Source organism: Neovison vison, chromosome 12 (assembly GCF_020171115.1).
Source record: "Neovison vison isolate M4711 chromosome 12, ASM_NN_V1, whole genome shotgun sequence".
Lineage (NCBI taxonomy): Eukaryota > Metazoa > Chordata > Mammalia > Carnivora > Mustelidae > Neogale > Neogale vison.
This window is the reverse complement of record NC_058102.1, coordinates 74,494,989-74,513,638: the sequence shown is the minus strand read 5'-3', so window position 1 is coordinate 74,513,638 and position 18,650 is coordinate 74,494,989. Positions and strand designations below refer to the sequence as shown.

Below are 18,650 nucleotides of genomic sequence, written 5' to 3'. Positions count from 1 at the left end.
CCCCCTCCTTCCCAACTTGCATGCACTCTCTCTAATAAAAATAAAACAAATTTTTAAAAATATATATAGATATATATGTATATTTCTATAGATACATATGTATCTATGTATAGATGTGTAGATATGTAGATATATAGATAGATATGTAGATCTATCTATAGATATGTAGATATATATCTATAGATATATAGATCTCTTTAAAAGTGCTTCACCGGGACGCCTGGGTGGCGCAGTTGGTTGGACGACTGCCTTCGGCTCAGGGCGTGGTCCTGGAGTCCCGGGATCGAGTCCCACATCGGGCTCCCAGCTCCATGGGGAGTCTGCTTTGCTCTCTGACCTTCTCCTCGCTCATGCTCTCTCTCACTGTCTCTCTCTCTCAAATAAATAAATAAAATCTTTAAAAAATAAAAAAATAAAAAAAAATAAAAGTGCTTCACCTTGAGGGACGCCTGAGTGGTGCAGTCAGTTAAGCATCCAACTCTTTTTTTTTTTTTTTTAAAGATTTTATTTATTTATTTGACAGACAGAGATCACAAGTAGGCAGAGAGGCAGGCAGAGAGAGAGGAGGAAGCAGACTCCCCGCTGAGCAGAGAGCCCGATGCGGGACTTGATCCCAGGACCCTGAGATCATGACCTGAGCCGAAGGCAGCAGCTTAACCCACTGAGCCACCCAGGCGCCCAGCATCTAACTATTGATTTCGGCTCAGGTCCTGATTGTAGGGTTGGGAGATTAAGCACACTTAGGCTCTGCCCTCAGTGAGCGGTTTGTTTAAGACTTTCTCTCCCCATCTTTGCCCTTCCATCCCACCCTGCATGCACTTTCTCTCTCAAATAAGTTTTTTTTTTAAAGGTGCTTCACCTTGCACTTCTATGTTATGGAAGCAGCTTCTTCCCTTAAACATTATGAACTGTTAGCTTCACAATTTTCTTCTGCAGCTTCCTCACTTCTCTCAGACCTCACATGGTTGAGGAGAGTCTGGGCCCTGCTGTGATTTTGGCTTTGGCTTAAGGGAATATTATAGCTGGTTTGATCATCTTTCTAAACCACTGAAACTTTCTCCATATCAGCAATAAGGTTGTTTCACTTTTTTTTTTTTTTAAGATTTTATTTATTTACTTGAGAGAGAGAGCAAGCTAGAGACCAAGCACGAGCAGGAGGCGGTGACGGGGTGGGAGCTGGCTGGGGAGAAGGACAGAGAGCGAGGGAACAGCAGACTCCCCGTTGAGTGTGGAGCCCCATTCTGTGGACTCAACCCCAGGACCCCAGGATCATGATCAGACGCTTAACCCAGTGAGTCACCCAGGCGTCCTGGCTGTTTCACTCTTAGCATTTGTGTGTTCACTAGAGTGAACTTTCTATTTCCTTAGAAACTTTTCCTTTGCGTTCACAATTGGGCCAACTGTTTGGTGCAAGAGGCCTGGCTATCAGCCTTTCTTGGCTTTCAACGTGCCTTCCTCACTGAACTTAATAATTTCTAGCTTTTGATTTAAAGTGAGAGACGTGCAAATCTTCCTTTCACTCAAATACTTAGAGGTCATTGTAGGATTATTAACTGGCCTAATTTCAATCTGTGTATCAGGGAACATGGAGGCCATAAGGAGAAGGAGAGAGATGGGTAAACAGCCAGTTAGTGGAACAGTCAGAACACACGCATTTATTAGTCAATTTCACCATCTTATGTGGGTGTGGTTCATGGCATCTCCACCCAAATAAATAGAGTAGTAACATCAAATATCATTGATCACCAATCATCATAGCAAAAATTTGAAACATTATGAGAATTACAAAATGTGACACAGAGACATCAGGTTAGAAAATGCTGTGGGAAAATGGCACTGATAGGCATGCTTGACGCAAGGTTGCCACAACCTTCATATTTAAAAAAAGAAAAAGCAGTATTGCAAAGCTTCGTAGAGTAAGGTACCAGGTACAATAAGACATGGTATGCCTGTACTCTTTGTGCTGGTTAGCAAATACTGGAAAACGCCCTGCCAAGCTATCCTTTTGTTCTCTATCACCAGGAATGAATCAGGTTTAACTCTTTGAAGCCAAAGTCCTAGGATACCTTTAAGGCACATCTTTAGCTGCAATTCTAAGATGTTGACATCCTGAGTCTGCTTTCTCTGAGTCAGTGCTTGAGGAAGCATGAATGTGTTAACATCCACAATGGTAACAGGTTGCCTAACGTAGTTCCCCTCCAGGCAGAAATAAAAGGGGAGAAAAAACCAGTTTGATGAGGCATTTGGGAATTATTGTTTTACAAACGGCAATTTTATTTGTCCTCTATCAGTTATTCTCTCTTGTGTCAAACTACATCAGATTTCATCATCACTATAAATACCTGCAATTAGTAAAGGACAAAAGTATCTTACTAGATAGACATACACCAAATGTCATGGCAATGGCAAAGCAATGGTGACAGAAATTGTTTTCTTTAAGAAAAAGCACATTATAATTATGTTTAATCATTACTTTTCCTAATGGATTCGGTCACATCAGCATGACTTATTTGAATAAAACAGACTCAGTTTTCCTGGTACTCTTTACATAGTGTTTCATTTGTTAGAAAACTTACTGAATGTTCATTTTAAAACTCATTTTCAGGTAAAATAACTGATTCTGAACAGATCTGAGAAAAATCTAATGATTATTGAGGGAAGGTGTTTCATCCACGAGTATAACATTACCATGGTAGAAATATTTTTAATTTTTAAGATCAAATTTATTTTAAATTCCATGTGAAGTCTTATTGTGCCTTTATTTATTTGTTTATTTACTTACTTACTTACCTACCTTTTTAAGTGGCTCCACTGACTGAGCCACCCGGGTACCTCTTATTATGCCTGTAAAGTGGCCTTTTAACATGCGGTTATCATACTACATATTACTTATTTTATTTATTTATTTATTTATTAAAAGATTTTATTTATTTATTTGACAGACAAAGATCACATGTAGGCAGAGAGGCAGGTAGAGAGGGGAGGAAGCAGGCTCCCCGAGGAGCAGAGAGCCTGATGCAGGGCTCGATCCCAGGACCCTGGGATCATGACCTGAGCCAAAGGCAGAGGCTTTAACCCACTGAGCCACCCAGGCGCCCCCATATTACTTATTTTAAACAGAGTTCAGTTTCATTCTTTTCAGAGGTTAGTATGACCGGGAATATTTCTACTGCTAGCTTCTTGTACCTTCTGATCTCAGGTGCTTATCTTTCTTTTGGGTGAAGAGAAGCCAAGGCTCAGATGTTCTATGTGCTTTGGGATATAAGCCAAATCATTTCTGGATATCGGGCTGGGAGGCAGGAGGGAGCAGGTCTGGAATTCCGCTGACTCTGTGACTGTTTGTCTAGGAATGCAGACATGGAGATGACTCTGGAGCGAGCAGTGAGTATGCTCGACGCAGACCACACACTGCCACCCAGAATTTCTGCTGCAGCTACTTTCATACAGCACGAGTGCTTCCAGAAATCTGAAGCCCGGAAAAGGGTGAGTGTCACCTTAAGTTCAGTTTAAAAGTGCCATGCTTTTACATCTATTACAGGGGCCATGCAAACTGAAACCAATCATTTATTTAAATTTTAAAAAATCTTGGGACACCTAGTTGGGTCAGTTGGTTAAGTGTCCACCTGTGGCTCAGGTCATGATCACAGAGGTCCTGGGATCGAGCCCCACATTGGGCTCCCTGCTCAGTGGAAGTCTGTGTCTCTCTTTCTCTCTCTCCCTCCATGATCTCTTTCACTCTTGCTTTCTCTCAAATAAATAAATAAAATCTTTCAATAAATAAATTTTAAAAAATCTTTACTGAGTTATACATCAATTATAGGTCAATTTTAAATAACAAATTAATAAAATAAAAGTCTTGGGACTTTTTTAAAGAAGATTTTATTTATTTTAGAGGGAGAAAGAGAGAGTGTATGCATGCGAATGGGGGAAGGGACAGAGGGGAAGGGAGAGGGAAGGAGAACGAATCTCAAGTGGACTCTGCACTGAGCACGGAGCCCGATATGGGGCTCAATCTCACCACCTAAGGTCATGACCTGAGCCAAAATCAGAAGCCAGACACTTAATTGACTGAGCCACCCAGGCACCCTGGCTTAAGTGTTCTATAGGACAGAACTCACAAAGATGGAATCAATAGGTCATTTTATGTTTGTTGAAAAGTGGTACATTTGTGTAGGAAAAAAATCGTATTTCGAAAAAGTATGTAGTGAAAACTGTTTCCCTTCCACACCAAAGGGAAGCAGTTTTCACTACATACTTTACTCATCACTTTTGGGTCTCTTTCCAGAGATATTCTATGCATATAGAAACAATTATTGGATGGGTTGGTTCGCTATCCTTTTTTGTTTAAAACAAATTGCAAAAGGTAGCAGATTATGTTTAGTACACTGCACTTTGTTTTTCTTTAACCCTGTATCTTGGAAATGTTTGGCATCTATTAACCCTACTTCGTTCTTTAAGATTTTCGATACGTGATTTGAGAATACTTTCTCCCAGTTGTATTTTATTCTTTTCATTCTTTTAACAGTTTTTAATTTTGATGGAGTCTAATTATGAATTTTTTCCTTTATGGATTGTGCTTTTCATGGTATATCCAAGAGATCTTTCTGGTCACTCACTCTAAGGTCACAAAGATAGTCTCTTCTTCTAGAAGTTTTGTAAGTGTCAGATTTCATAGTTGGTCTAAGATCCATTTGGCATGAATTTTTGTATACATTGCAAGATGTTTCTTTTAAAAGATATAAATATATTTATACATATAAATATGCATATGGAGATATATATATATATGCACAATTGTGTAGGCACCATTTGTTGAAAAGACTATTATTTTGGGTCTAAGCTGTATTTGTGCCTTTGTTGAAAAGGAAACGATCACATATATGTGAGTCCGTTTCTGCGCTGTGTGTTCTATTTCATTGATCTATTATTGGTCTATCTTTTTTTTTTTTTTTTTAAAGATTTTATTTATTTATTTGACAGAGAGAAATCACAAGTAGATGGAGAGGCAGGCAGAGAGAGAGAGAGAGGGAAGCGGGCTCCCTGCTGAGCAGAGGGCCCGATGCGGGACTCGATCCCAGGACCCTGAGATCATGACCTGAGCCGAAGGCAGCGGTTTAACCCACTGAGCCACCCAGGCGCCCTATCTTTTTTTTTTTTTTAAAGATTTTATTTATTTATTTGCCAGAGAGAGAGAGAGTGCGCGAGCACAGGCAGGCAGAGTGGCAACAGAGGCGGAGGGAGAAGCAGGCTCCCCACCAAGCAAGGAGCCCGATGTGGGACTCCATCCCAGAACGCTGGGATCATGACCTGAGCCGAAAGGAGCCGCTTAAGCAACTGAGCCACCCAGGCGTCCCTTATTGGTCTATCTTCATGCTAATCTCATGCTGTCTTGATTACTCTAGTTTTATATATTACTATAGTATTATATAGTAATATAGTTTTATATTGAAGATTGCTAGTGTTAGTCCTCTGACTTTGTTCTTTTTCAAGTGATTATGGCTATTGTAGGTCTTTTGCCATTCCATGAATTTTAGAATCTATTTTTTTTTTAACATTTTATTTATTTATTTGACAGAGAGCGAGAGATCACAAGTGGGCAGAGAGGCAGAAAGAGAGGGGGAAGCAGGCTGTCTGCCAAGCAGAGAGCCCAGTGTGGAGCTTGATCCAGGACCCTGAGACCATGACCTGAGCTGAAGACAGAGGCTTAACACACTGAGCCACCCAGGCGCCCTTAGAATCTATTTCTTTATGAAAAAAATTGCTGGGATTTGGTTTGAGACTGCATTGAATCCATAGATTAATATATGTAAAATTTTCATCTAAACAATATTGAGTCTTCTGACCCATGACCATGGTATATTTCACCATTTATTTTGGTCTTCTTTAATTGCTTTCAGCTGTATTTTATAGTTTTACTACAGTATTACTAAATTCACTCTCAGCTGTAGTAGAATATTTGTAGACTCATCAGATTTTCTACATAGAACATGCCATCTGCTAATAAAGAGAGTTTTGTTTCTTCCTTTTCAATCTGGATAACTTATATTTCTTTTTATTTTCTTATTGTATTGGCTAGAACCTCTAATGCTATATTTAAAAAAAAAAAAAGAGTGGATATATTCTGTTCTTGATCATAGGGGGAAGCATTTGGTTGTTCTTTCACTATTCAATATGGTGCAACCTGTAAGTTTTTTTTTGTTTTTGTTTGTGTTTAGGAATTTAATCTGGGGATGTTTATATAGTTCTTTTTGGAAGGAAAGAAGTTTTATATTCTAGTATTTTTAACACCTTTTTCCTGCTTTTTTAGAGTTACAATTGAGTTATATTCATAATAATATAGATAAACATTATTTTCAGGTGTACAACATGATATTTATATATATATATATATATATATATATATATATATATAATGCAATGATTACAAGTCTAGCTACCATCCATACCAGTCATAAATTCTTTTTCTTATTATGAGAACTTTTAAGTTCTACTCTTTTAGCAATTTGAAATATACAGTACAGTATTAATAACTATCATCATGATGAGCATTACATCTTCTTAACTTGTTTTATAACTGGAAGTATGTACCTTTTGACGACCCTCATCCATTTCACTAATGCCAAACCCCCCATCTCTGGCAACCACCAGTCTGTTCTCTGTATCTTTGATTTTGGTTTTTGTGGGTTTGTTGTTTTTAGATTCCACATATAAGTGAGATTGTATAGTATTTTCTCACTGTCTTTTTCACTCAGCATAATGCTATGGGGGAAGGGACAGAGGGGAAGGGAGAGGGAAGGAGAACGAGAGCCATCCATGTTGCTGCAAATAACAGGATTTCCTTCTGATTTATGACGGCATAGTAGTCCGTTGTGTATATATACCACATTTAACTTATCCATTCATCCATCAGTGGATATTTAGGTTGCTTCCATGTCTTGGGTCTTGTAAATAAGGCTGTAGTAAACATGGGAGTTTATCTTTTTGAGTTAGTGTTTTCATTTCCTTCTGATAAATACCCAGAAGTAGAATTACTGAGTCCTAAGGTAGTTCTGTTTTTAACGTTTTGAGGAAACTCCATAATGTTTTCAGAGTGCTTGTACCAATTTACATTGCCACCAACAATGCAAAAGAGTTCCCTTTTTGCCACATCCTTGCCAATACTTGTTATTTCTTGTCTTTTTGGTAATAGCCATTCTGACAGGTGTGATATGAGATCTCACTGTGGTTTTGATTTGCATTTCCCTGATGATTAGGAATGCCGAACACCTTCTCTGTATGTCAGCCATCTGTATGTCTTCTTTGGTAAAATACCTGTTCAAATCCTTTTCCCACTTTTAATTGGATTGTTGTGTTTGCTATTGAGTCATCTGAGTTCTTTATATATTTTGATTATTAACCCTTTATCAGATGTATGATTTGCAAATATTTTCTCCCATTCTGTAGGCTCCCCTTTTCATTTTGTGATGGTTTCCTTTGGTATTTGATCTGTCCCACTTGTTTATTTTTGCTTTTGTTGCCTTTTCTTTTGGTGTCATATAAAAGACTGCTAGCATAGAGCTTACTGCCTATGTTTTCTTCTAGGAGTTTTATGGTTTCAGGTCTCATATTAAAGATTTAATCCATTTTGAATTAATTTTTGTGTATGGTGAAAGGTAGTGGTCCAGTTTCTTTCTTTCTTTCTTTCTTTCTTTTTTTTTTTTTGCATGTGGCTGTCCTGTTTTCCCAACACCATTTGTTGAAGAGACTCTCCTTTTCCCATTGTGTATTCTCAGCTTTTTTGTTCTAAATTAATTGACCATATATGCTTGGGGTTTTTTTCTAGAGTGTTTATTCTGTTCCATTGATCTGTGCATCTTTTTATGCCAATATACTCTTTTGTACTACTATGGCTTCTTAATATAGTTTTGAAATCAGGAAACATGATGCCTCCAGTTTTATTCTTCTTATGATCAATTTGGCTAATCAGGGTCTTTTTGTGGTTCCATATACATTTTAGTATTGTATGTTCTATTTTTGTGAAAAATACCATTGGAATTTTGGTACGAATTACATGGAATCTATAGATTGCTTTGGGTAGTGTGGGCATTTTAACTATTAATTTTTCTAATCAATAAGCATGGAATATCTTGCCATTTATTTGTGTCTTCAGTTTCTTTCATCAGTATCCTATAATTTTTAGGGTACAGGTCTTTCTTCTCCTTGGTTAAATTTATTCCTAGGTATTTTTTTATGCAATTGTAAATGGGTTCCTTTTCTTAATTCTGATAGTTTATTATTGGTATACAGAAATGTGACGAATTTTTGCATATTATACCTTACAACTTTACCGGATTCATTGATTAGTTCTAGGAGAGATTTTGGAGTCTTTAAGGCTTTCTGTATAATATGTCGTCTGAAAATAGTGATAGTTTTACTTTTTCCTTGCTAATTTGGATGCTGCTTATTTCTTTTTCTTACCTAATTGCACCAGCTAGGACTTCAATACTATTTAGGATAAAAGTGTTCAGAATGGACATCCTTCTTTTGTTCCTGATCTTCAGAAGAAAAGCTTTTAGCTTTTAATCGTTGAGTATGATGTTAGCTATAGGGTTTTCATAAATCACCATTTAAGTTGAAGAATACCTTTATCCCTGATTTTACAGAGTTTGTGTTTTAGTTTTTTACTCAGGAATCGTTGTTGGAATTTGTCAAATGTTTTATTTGCCTATTACAATATTTCTGTGTTTTTATCTTAATTTTGCTGCTATTGTAAATTATTTTGATTTTTAAATGCTAGCCCATTCCTGGGATAAATCCCACTTGGTCATGATGTACTGTTACTTATTAAAATTAGATTTGCTAAAAATCTATTAAAGCAATTATGCAGCTATATTTATATTTATTATAAAATTAGATTTGCTAAAATTCTATTAAAGCAATTATGCAGCTATATTATAAAGTTCTGTAATTTTCTTTTCTTGCAATGCCTTAGTCCAGTTTTGGATTGAGAATAATACTAGCTTCACATTGGAAAGTGTTCTCTCCTCTTCAATTTTCTGAAAGTTTGATGGTAGTTGGTATTATTTCTATCTTAAGTAGTTGGTAGAATTCACCAGTGAAGCTAGCTGGATCTGAAATTTTCTTGTGAAACATTTCCGACTGTATCCAGGGCCTTCGGTCATGAGACCGACTCACCGCCTACTGCACTAAGGAAGCTAGCTAGATTCTTAACTGTGAGTTCAGATTCTTTATGATACACGGCCTTTCGGGCTATGTGTTCTTCCTAGTGAACTTTGGTGGTTTGTGTCTTTGTCCATTTCATCTAAGCTGTTCCGGTGCTCTTTAATTCTTTGTGTAGATGTTATCCGTTATTTCTCATTGCCCGAAAAATTTTCTTTAACATTTATTCTAGTGCAGGTCTCCTGGTGATTAACTGTTTCAGCTTTTGTAGGTCTGAAAAGAAATTCCGTCTTTGTTTCTGAGAGATTTTCACTAGCAGTAGAATCCTAGGTTGACGGTTTTTTATTCCAGGACTTGAAAGTTGTTGCTTCACTGTCTTCTCACTTGCTGTTGCTTCAGACAAGAAATGATGTGTCCTTTTTATTGTTCCTCTGTACATACTGTCTCTCTCTCCACCCACGCACAACGCTTTTAAGATTTTCTCTTTATCACTACTCTTGAGCAGTTTGGTCATAATATGCTTTGGTGTAGTTTTCCTTAAGTTTCTTGTGCTTGAGAGTTCATGGAGTTTCTTAAATTTGTAGATTTTTACTTTTCGTCCAATTTTGGAGTTTTCGTTGGATTTTTCAACCATTAATACTTGAAACTTCCTTTGGGAACTTGTTACATACTTAATTGGCTGCTCAAAGTTGTCTCATAGCTAATCCATATTCTATGCTTTTTCTTTAGTTTTTTTATCTGAATGTTTCCTTTTAGATAGGTTTAGTTGCTATGCTCTAAAGTCACTAATCATTTCTTCTGCGGTGTTTCATATGCCATTATTCTCATTTGGGTTTGTTTTTTTAATGTATATCTTCTTTCTCTGGATGGAACCTGACATGTTCCATCCTTCCTCAAGATTTCCAAACGTACCAAAGACTGTTAAAATAGCTGCTTGAGGGGCGCCTGGGTGGCTCAGTGGGTTAAGCCTCTGCCTTCGGCTCAGGTCATGATCCCAGGGTACTGGGATCGAGCCCCGTATTGGACTTTCTGCTCAACAGGAAACCTATTTCCTCCTCCCCCTCCCTCTGCCTGCCTCTCTGCCTACTTGTGATCTCTGTCTGTCAAATAAATAAATGGAATCTTTAAAAAAAAAAAAAATTGTTTTGGGGGTCGTCTGGGTGGCTCAGTGGCTTAAAGCCCCTGCCTTTGGCTCAGGTCATGATCTCAGGGTCCTGGGATCAAGCCCCACATTGGGCTCTCTGCTCAGCAGGGACCCTGCTTCCTCCTCTCTCTCTCTCTCTCTCTCTCTCTGCCTGCTTGTGATCTCTGTCTGTCAAATAAATAAAAGTCTTTAAAAACAAAACTGTTAGTATTCATCGAAACTTTAAAAAAAAATAAAAATTGTTTCAGGAGGTAGGCAAATCCAGTCCTTTTCACTGTTGAGTCATTATCAGTTTTGATAAATAATCCCTAATAAATTCTCTCTGAAACTGTGTAAATTTACACCCTGGTAACATTGTGTCCCAGTGCCCATTTACTTGCACCATCATGAGATTATTCTTTATTGTTTGGTTTTGTTAATCTAATAAGAAAAAAAAAACTATGGTAGAAACTTTCCTAATTTTTTGAAATCAAGACTAATAGTCATTTAATCAAAGCTACAGAGAAAACAAATTAATTATACACACATACCACACACAGTTACACAGTTTGTCATAATCTTTCATACACTATGCCAGTTATGTATCATCTGCAATTTCTAGTTTCTTGAAGTGAAATGAGAACTTAATGGCCTAATTCATCTGAGTTCAAATCCTTGTGGATTCTTATATTTTCCCTAGTCTTTTACATTAATTTTGTCGAAAAATCATTGCAGAGCTTTTTAAAGCTGTTTACCTTTACCTAGTCTTTCCAAAGCATAGAGATCAATTTTCAGAGAGACAGAACTCATTTCACACTTATATTTCATTCATTTTTAGAACAGATAGATAAATTACATGATTGTAGTAATAAGTATAGTTGGCCCAAATACATTGGGAAGCACACCTAAGCTATCCTTGGAAAATATGTGACTCAACTAATAGAAATAGAAGTGCAAAGCCCAACATACAGTAACCTACCAGCTTTATTAGTACTCAGGGAATCCATAGGGTTCACAGAGGGAATAATGAGAATGTGGGTAGTCTGGCAGGTCAGTTAAGTAGAGTCAGAGAAAAAGGTTCTGTTGACTTTTTTTTGTAAGATCTGTATTTCCTTAATGATTTGTAGGAGTTCTTTACCTGTAATGCATAATATAATATATAATCCAGTGTTGTGCATATCATGGTATCTTTCATCATGCAGGATTTAAAAAATTCTTGTGAGGTCAAATCTGTAAATATTTCTATTCATGGCATCTGTATTTTAGGTGTTTCTTTAAAAAACCTACCTCCATATCTAGAATATTTTTGGTTTTATCTTATTTTTTGTTAAGATTTTGTTTATTTATTTGAGAGAGAGCAATAGCAAGAGAAATCACAGAGGGAGAAGGAGAAGCAACTCTCTGTTGAGCAGGGAGCCTGACATGAGGTTCGATCCCAGGATCCTGAGATCCTGAGCTGAGCAGAAGGCATACACTTAACTGACTGAGCTACGGTGCCCCAATTTTTTGGTTTTAAAAGTTACATAATTATGAGGTATTTCTCACTGCTCCTTTGCTTATATGTTTGTTCCACAGGAAGAATAAGTAAGGATTTTTTTTAAAACAATATATTTAAGTAGCAATGAACTTTCTTTATACATACAGGTGAAGAGAATTAGGCTAAAAATTAGTCCTTTCTATGACTAAATCAGATAAATATTTAAATCTTTATTTCCAATTTTAAAAAGCTGGACATTGTTATGCATGTTTTCATTTTCTAATATAGAAATACTTGAAATTTTCTTTTGCTACTCAAGTTGGACTAGATTTCCTCTATCTCTTAAGTTACTAGTTTGATTATAAATATCATTTCACTTACATACAGGATTAATGCTGTGCTTGCCTTCTTGGCACTTATTCTAAAGTTAGGACAAACACTGGTTTTGAGAATAATGAAACACGAAAATCACACTGAAACCTAAAATATATATGCATAGTAGAAAAATTTAAGAATTATGTTATAACCCAGGAACATAAACAAAAATCCTGCTAATATTAAGCACAGTGCTGTAGTGTTTGAATTTATGTATAAAAGACAATTAGAGGGACACTGCCTGGCTCAATTGGTAGCGCATACAACTCTTGATCTCAGGATTGTAGGTTTGAGACCTATGTTGTGTATAGAAAATCCTAGGGGCACCTGGGTGGCTCAGTTAAGCAACTGACTCTTGGTTTCAGCTCAGATCATGATCTTAAAGATCTTGAGATCAAGCCTCACCTTGGGCTCCGCATGCTTAGCAGGGAATCTGCTTGATAGTCTCCCCTCTGCCTCTCCCCCCATATGCATGTGTGCACATGCTCTCTCTTCCTAAAAAATAAAATAAATCTTAAAAAAATAATTCTTCTCCTCCTCCTCCATTCTTCTCCTCCTCCTCCTCCCCTCCCTCTTCTTCTTCTTCTTCTTCTTCTTTTGTTGAAGATTTTATTTATTTAATTGACAGACAGAGATCACAAGTGGGCACATAAAGATCACATTGTGCACATAAAGATCAAAATTTTAAATCATAAATGTTTAAAACCAGTGGCAACTTTTTAATCCTTTTTTTATTTGATTAGGACTCAACCCATTTAGCATGGTTGATCTCTTTCTACTTTTTGAAACTTTCTTCTTTGGGCCCAGAGTCTTCTGATTCTTTTTCCACATCTGTGGCACCTTTGGGTTTCTTCTGTGAAAAATTTATCTTCAGTCTGTCCCTTAAATGATGCCTTCCTGGGACTTTTCTCCCTCCACACTATCATCTGACCTGTTTCATCCACTCCTATGACTTCCATTCCCATGTGTTAAAGATCATTTAACCACATCTTTAGCCTGTCTCTACCCTGGTCTTCAAACTATGTGTCCATCATTTGCTGGACATCCCACCGAACTCAACATCAGCATTTTAAGAAATGAACACAGTATCTTCTTTCGCTTTTCTTCTCTAGTATCTAACCCTGCTTTTGAATTTGTTTTTCCTACTGGGTTGGAAGGCAGGACCCTTGGCGGTTTGAGCGTTAACTCTCAAGAGTCACTCGGGGCAGGGTGAACCCAGCACCCTAATTACCTCAGTGACCTTGGGCAAGATATTTAACCTCTCCAAGTCTTGGCATTCCTACCTTTAAAGTTGAAATAATAGTCCTGCTAGAAGGAATTGTGAGAATGCAGTCAGTGCAGTCAGATAATAATACAATGCCTGCCCTGAAGTAATGAATCAGAACATATTATTTCCTATGTAAGTGAGTGGTAATTCACCCAAGTGGTGTGACACAAAAACTTGAACACAGACTTTGAACTCTCTTTTATCCTTACCTCTCAACATTACTCATATTCATGCAGTTTTAAAGACCTATTAGTACTGCTAAAGTGTCTTGAATCTACCCACATCTTTCCCTCCCCGCTCAGTGCTACTGTGCTAATCCCTTTCTGAGATGTTTTCTGTTAATCCAGCTGCTTCATGCTTAATTTCCCTTCCATTCTTCTCCTCCTCCTCCTCTCCTCCTCCTCCTCCTCCTCCTCCTCCTCCTCCTCCTCCTTCTTCTTCTTCTTCTTCTTCTTCTTTTGTTGAAGATTTTATTTATTTAATTGACAGACAGAGATCACAAGTGGGCAGAGAGGCAGGCAGAGAGAGAGAGAGAGAGGAGGAAGTAGGCTCCCTGCTAAGCAGAGAGCCCAATGCGGGGCTCAATCCCAAGATCCTAGGATCATGACCTGAGTGGAAGACAGAGGCTTAACCCACTGAGCCACCCAGGCTTAACCCCTTCTGATACAGTCGCCTCACAGCACAGAGGGAGACATTTCCAATAGCAGCCCCGCTTGCCTGTAGGAGAAAGGACAAACCCTTTAATTTAATCTGCCAGTCCCTTCTAAAACTGGCTCTATTTCCATGCCTGTTTCAGATTTCATCACTAGAGTATTGACTGCCATAGCTGTCTTGCAGAATCTTATTATAAACTCATAGGAATTCATTACTTAGAACTTGAGAAAGTAAGACACAAAAAAAGAAAAAAAAACATACCCACAATTCCCACTCTGGTTATCATTTTGGTTTTGTCCTCTAACTTTTAAAATCTGTATAGGTACATAGCTGTGATCAAATTGAATATGTAGCTTTGTTTGTATGGATTTTTTTGACTTGATTTTTTTTAATGTGCAAATGTATGCTTGTTTAAAAAAATAAAAAATAATAAGCTGCTTTCATAACCTATACCGCCATCATTTCTACCAAACACCCTGATTTCATTTCTTTTTTTATGTATGTGTTTAAATGGAAATATATAGATATTGTATGGTTTTTTCAGTAACACTGTATCATAAGCATTTTGTTTTAACATTAGCAGTATTTTGCATACCTCATATTAATGGTGGCATATTAGTGGTGATAGTAGTAGCTACTACTACTGTTGAGTGACTACTGTATACCTAGCATGCCGATTGCTAATCTTAAATAATCTCCCTTTGACTGGTGAGGGAACTGTAATGACTAATAAAATACTGGACAATTCTAACATTGCTCTGCCTCTCCCATGGAAAGCTCAACATAAGGATATGTGACAGTCATTAACCAGTCTTCCCCTGTTGTTGGACATTTATGGTTTCAAATTTTTCACTATTATAAATAATGTAGTTACAACTATGTGTGTATACATTTCAAATTTTTTCCTAGTGAAGGTTATTGGAAGAGAATATTTTTTACAGTTTTTGATACATACCTCCAATTGCCTTCCTGAAAGGTTATACCAATTTACGGGGAGTGATTAATGCTAATGGGAAAGAAAATAGAGAAGGGGGGTGACATTTCACAGAGGTGACATTTGAGCCAGCTTATGCAAAATGAGTGGGGCTTTGCCGGAAATTAGGCATAGTGGTCAGAGCATTCCAGACAGGAAAGAAAGAGAGAGCAAAGGCACCAGAACACAAGAGAGCCGTTGCCCCAGAGGAGTCCTTCTATTCCCCCTTGCTTATTTGCCACCGGAAATCCTCATTTATTTTATAGTTGGCAGGAAAGAGAATCAGAATAGAGTCCTTCCATATATTTAGAAACCATTTCAAATGAAAGCTCTTTTGAAGTTCTGAGACATTCATGTTCATCTGTTTCTTTTTTCCTTTCCCCAAAAGAGAACAAATCCCCTGAGGATTCGGTACAACTGGGAAAGACATGCAGCCTCTCTGGTCCCTTCTGCTTCCCTGAATTTAAAGGGGACAAGGGCAATACATTTGACATTGGCCCTAATGTATATAGGATCCATCACCAACCGTTCTTCTAGTTATAGGCAATAAGGAGAATGTCATCAACTTCCTGCATTTGATACTGATTTTGTATCAATCTGCTTGATAAAATGTATAAAAGTAACTAAAGGCTATTTTTAAGTTTAGGCTAGGTGTTAGACACTAGGGAGTCAAATTCTCCAGTAACTAGAGCTGTTGGAGATTTCAGCCTTTATCTGAGCATGGTGTGTCTGCAATGCCTTCTTTACAGGCTGGAGCAAGCGCTGAAAGCCAAAGGGATAGAGGTGACAGGGTAAGGGAAGCCTGCTGTCCGAGCCTCCCCTGCCGCCTGGTCAGGGCGATGGACGCTTCCCCGTGCCACTCACTAGTTCTATAATCACATCTGGAAGTGAAGTATGCCCAGTAAGCCACTTCGCATCATATTTTGAAGAAGGCAACACAAATTATAAATTAGGTCATAGAATATTTCTAAAGTTTGCAAAGTACTTAGGACAAAGAGGATTTTCTTTTCACATCTGATGGTTATACTGCTGGTGTGAAGATTTAGTATAGGTGGCATTTATGAAGTTTACAGAGTGTCAATTCAACCACCTTAAAACCTAACTATGAAATAGGAATTGATGGAATTAGGGAACCTTGTGAGTTACAGACTGTTTTAAAATAAATTGTGCCTTTCTGCTTTTAAGGAAGTGTAATAATGGGAATAGATGAAATGATCAAATAGATGATCTGTTGGACGAGAATTAATTGATAGCTAAGAAATCTTTCTCATTCGTATTCTCACACAAATATATTATAATGGCTCTAGACATAGCCCAACAATACTGCTGTGACCAGTCTATCAGTTGGGTCCTGTTCACCAGAAGACGACTTCTCTCCTCTCTCTCTCTCTTTTTAAGACAAGAAGGGGGCAGGAGGTTGGGCAGAAGAAGAAAGAAAAAGAGAATCTTAATTGGGCTCACTGCCCACATGGAGCTGATGGGGGGCAGGATCCCACAACCTGAGATCATGACCTGAGCCAAAATCAAGAGTCGGATGCTTACCTTACTGAGTCACCCAGGTGCCCCAAGAGTACTTAATCTCGTAAGATTCTTAACAAGCCATTAAGTAGATAACATATATGAAATCTAACACTGTGCCAAGACCTGGAAGTAGGTGGAGGAATCATTATCTTTGTTTTATTAATATTATCATGGTTATTATTTTTAAACCTCAACTTTTATTTGTGCCTTGCTTGTCTTCTTCCCAATCCTAACAAAGGAAGATGCCAAATTGGAAGATTATGTCTTAAATACCATTTATCTATGACAGGGACCCTGGAATTTGATGATACAGAGAAAATATGCAAAGGTGTTATGATGCCCAGAGCATGAACTGTTGTGCAGTGATGAACTTGATGATGGTGATGAACTTGATCTGAAAGGGAAACTCCTGCTGATTCACAACAATAGTTAATATCCTAAAAGTTTTTGCATTAAGATGGTGAAAATGACTGGGATCTTTATCAAAAGCTCTTACTAAAAATTTCTGGGGGTGCCTGCGTGGCTCAGTCAGTTAAGCATCAGACTCTTGATTTGGGCTCAAGTCATGATCTCAGGGTCATGCAGTCGAGCCCTACATCAGGCTCTATGCTCAGCATGCTTGGGATTTCTCTTTCTTTCTCCCTCTGTTCCTTCCTGCTCACGCTCTGTCTTGCTCTCTCTAAAACAAACAGATTTTTCTACATCAGATTTCAGTGGAAGTCTATGAGAAGGAAAACCCTCAGTCTGCAACTTGGCATTTTTCTTCAGCAACCCCCTGTCCACCTCTTGATTTTTTTAGTTAATACTTGTAGACTGAGATACAAAATCACTTTACTCAGATTGCCATTATTTGACCTCTTCTTGGACAACCATATGTTTCAGAATCTAAACTATCTATTTTTCTATTCCTCATTCTGGCCCTGTCTGTAACAGATAGCACATTCTTTCCTACATATTTGGATTGGAGAAATGTTTTTAAAATAGCATCTCAAGAAGTATAAAATTGCATTATTTACTTAAAATGCTTGCATAATTTTTATATAAACCTCTTTTAAATACCCAAAGCAATTGACCATAAAAATAGCTGGCATTTAGGATTAGTTTGCATTGCCTCTACCATTGCTGTGGTATGTGAATCTTTATTTCTACCATTAATGAAGATGAGCTGTATTTGTTTATGTTGACCCTAAAATTGTGTCCTGGAAAAAAACTCATGTGATGTGCCATTCTCCCATAAAATTCCTTGTTCCCTGCATTCCCATCCTTCTTCATTATGCTCAAGGCTTTTATAACTTAACTCCTTCTATCCACTTCGTTATCACTTACCCAACTTCTATCACTTTACCTTCCTCTTCAATTATCTCATAGGCTTCAGTCTTCTCAAATTTATTGTTAGCTCCTGGATGAGAGTTACTGCCTTATAGCAGGTATATATTGTATGCCATGAGTTTCAGATTGTTTTTCCATTGGTGTTTGATGGGAGTTCTCATACACACTAGTGAACTTCATCTGTTGATTCGTATTACAACCACTGATTAGTGCCACATCAGAATAAATACACATCCATTTCCTCCCCAGGTTAATCAGCTTCGTGGCATCCCCAAGCTGCTGCAGCTCCTAAAAGTTCAGAATGAAGATGTTCAGCGAGCCGTTTGTGGGGCCTTGAGAAACTTAGTGTTCGAAGATAATGACAACAAGTTGGAGGTGGCTGAACTCAATGGGGTACCTCGGCTGCTCCAGGTGCTGAAGCAAACCCGAGACTTGGAGACTAAAAAGCAAATAACAGGTAGTGCTTACAGAATATTAAAGGATGTAGAACAGGGTACCTCAGATGGTTATGTTATGCCATCTGTTTTTTCTTAAGCTTTCTGAAACCAATGGTTGATGGGCTCATCATTATCCGAGAGGTGGATTTCAAGGGACACTGTCACCCTGCTGAATTAGACCCCAGATTCAGGTCAGGTTTGAACTCTTTTTTACCTGAAGGGGAAATTATTTTGAGCCTTTTGCTCAATATTTTTCATTAAAAACTGTGACTTTGCCTACATGTTTTTAAAACAACTTTTCAAGTCTCACTGCCTGGAAACCCTGCATCAGCTTA

The 18,650-nt window shown here is 37.8% G+C and overlaps 1 protein-coding gene across 1 annotated transcript in view; it reads left to right on the top strand.

Annotated features, from left to right (window-relative positions):
* PKP2 (plakophilin 2) overlaps positions 1 to 18,650 on the top strand; it is a 91,200-nt gene that overhangs the window by 25,015 nt on the left and 47,535 nt on the right. Inside the window, exons 4-5 of the mRNA XM_044226623.1 lie at positions 3,348 to 3,483; positions 18,128 to 18,335. Coding sequence (XP_044082558.1) covers positions 3,348 to 3,483; positions 18,128 to 18,335 — 344 coding nt within the window. The remainder of the gene's footprint in view (positions 1 to 3,347; positions 3,484 to 18,127; positions 18,336 to 18,650) is intronic.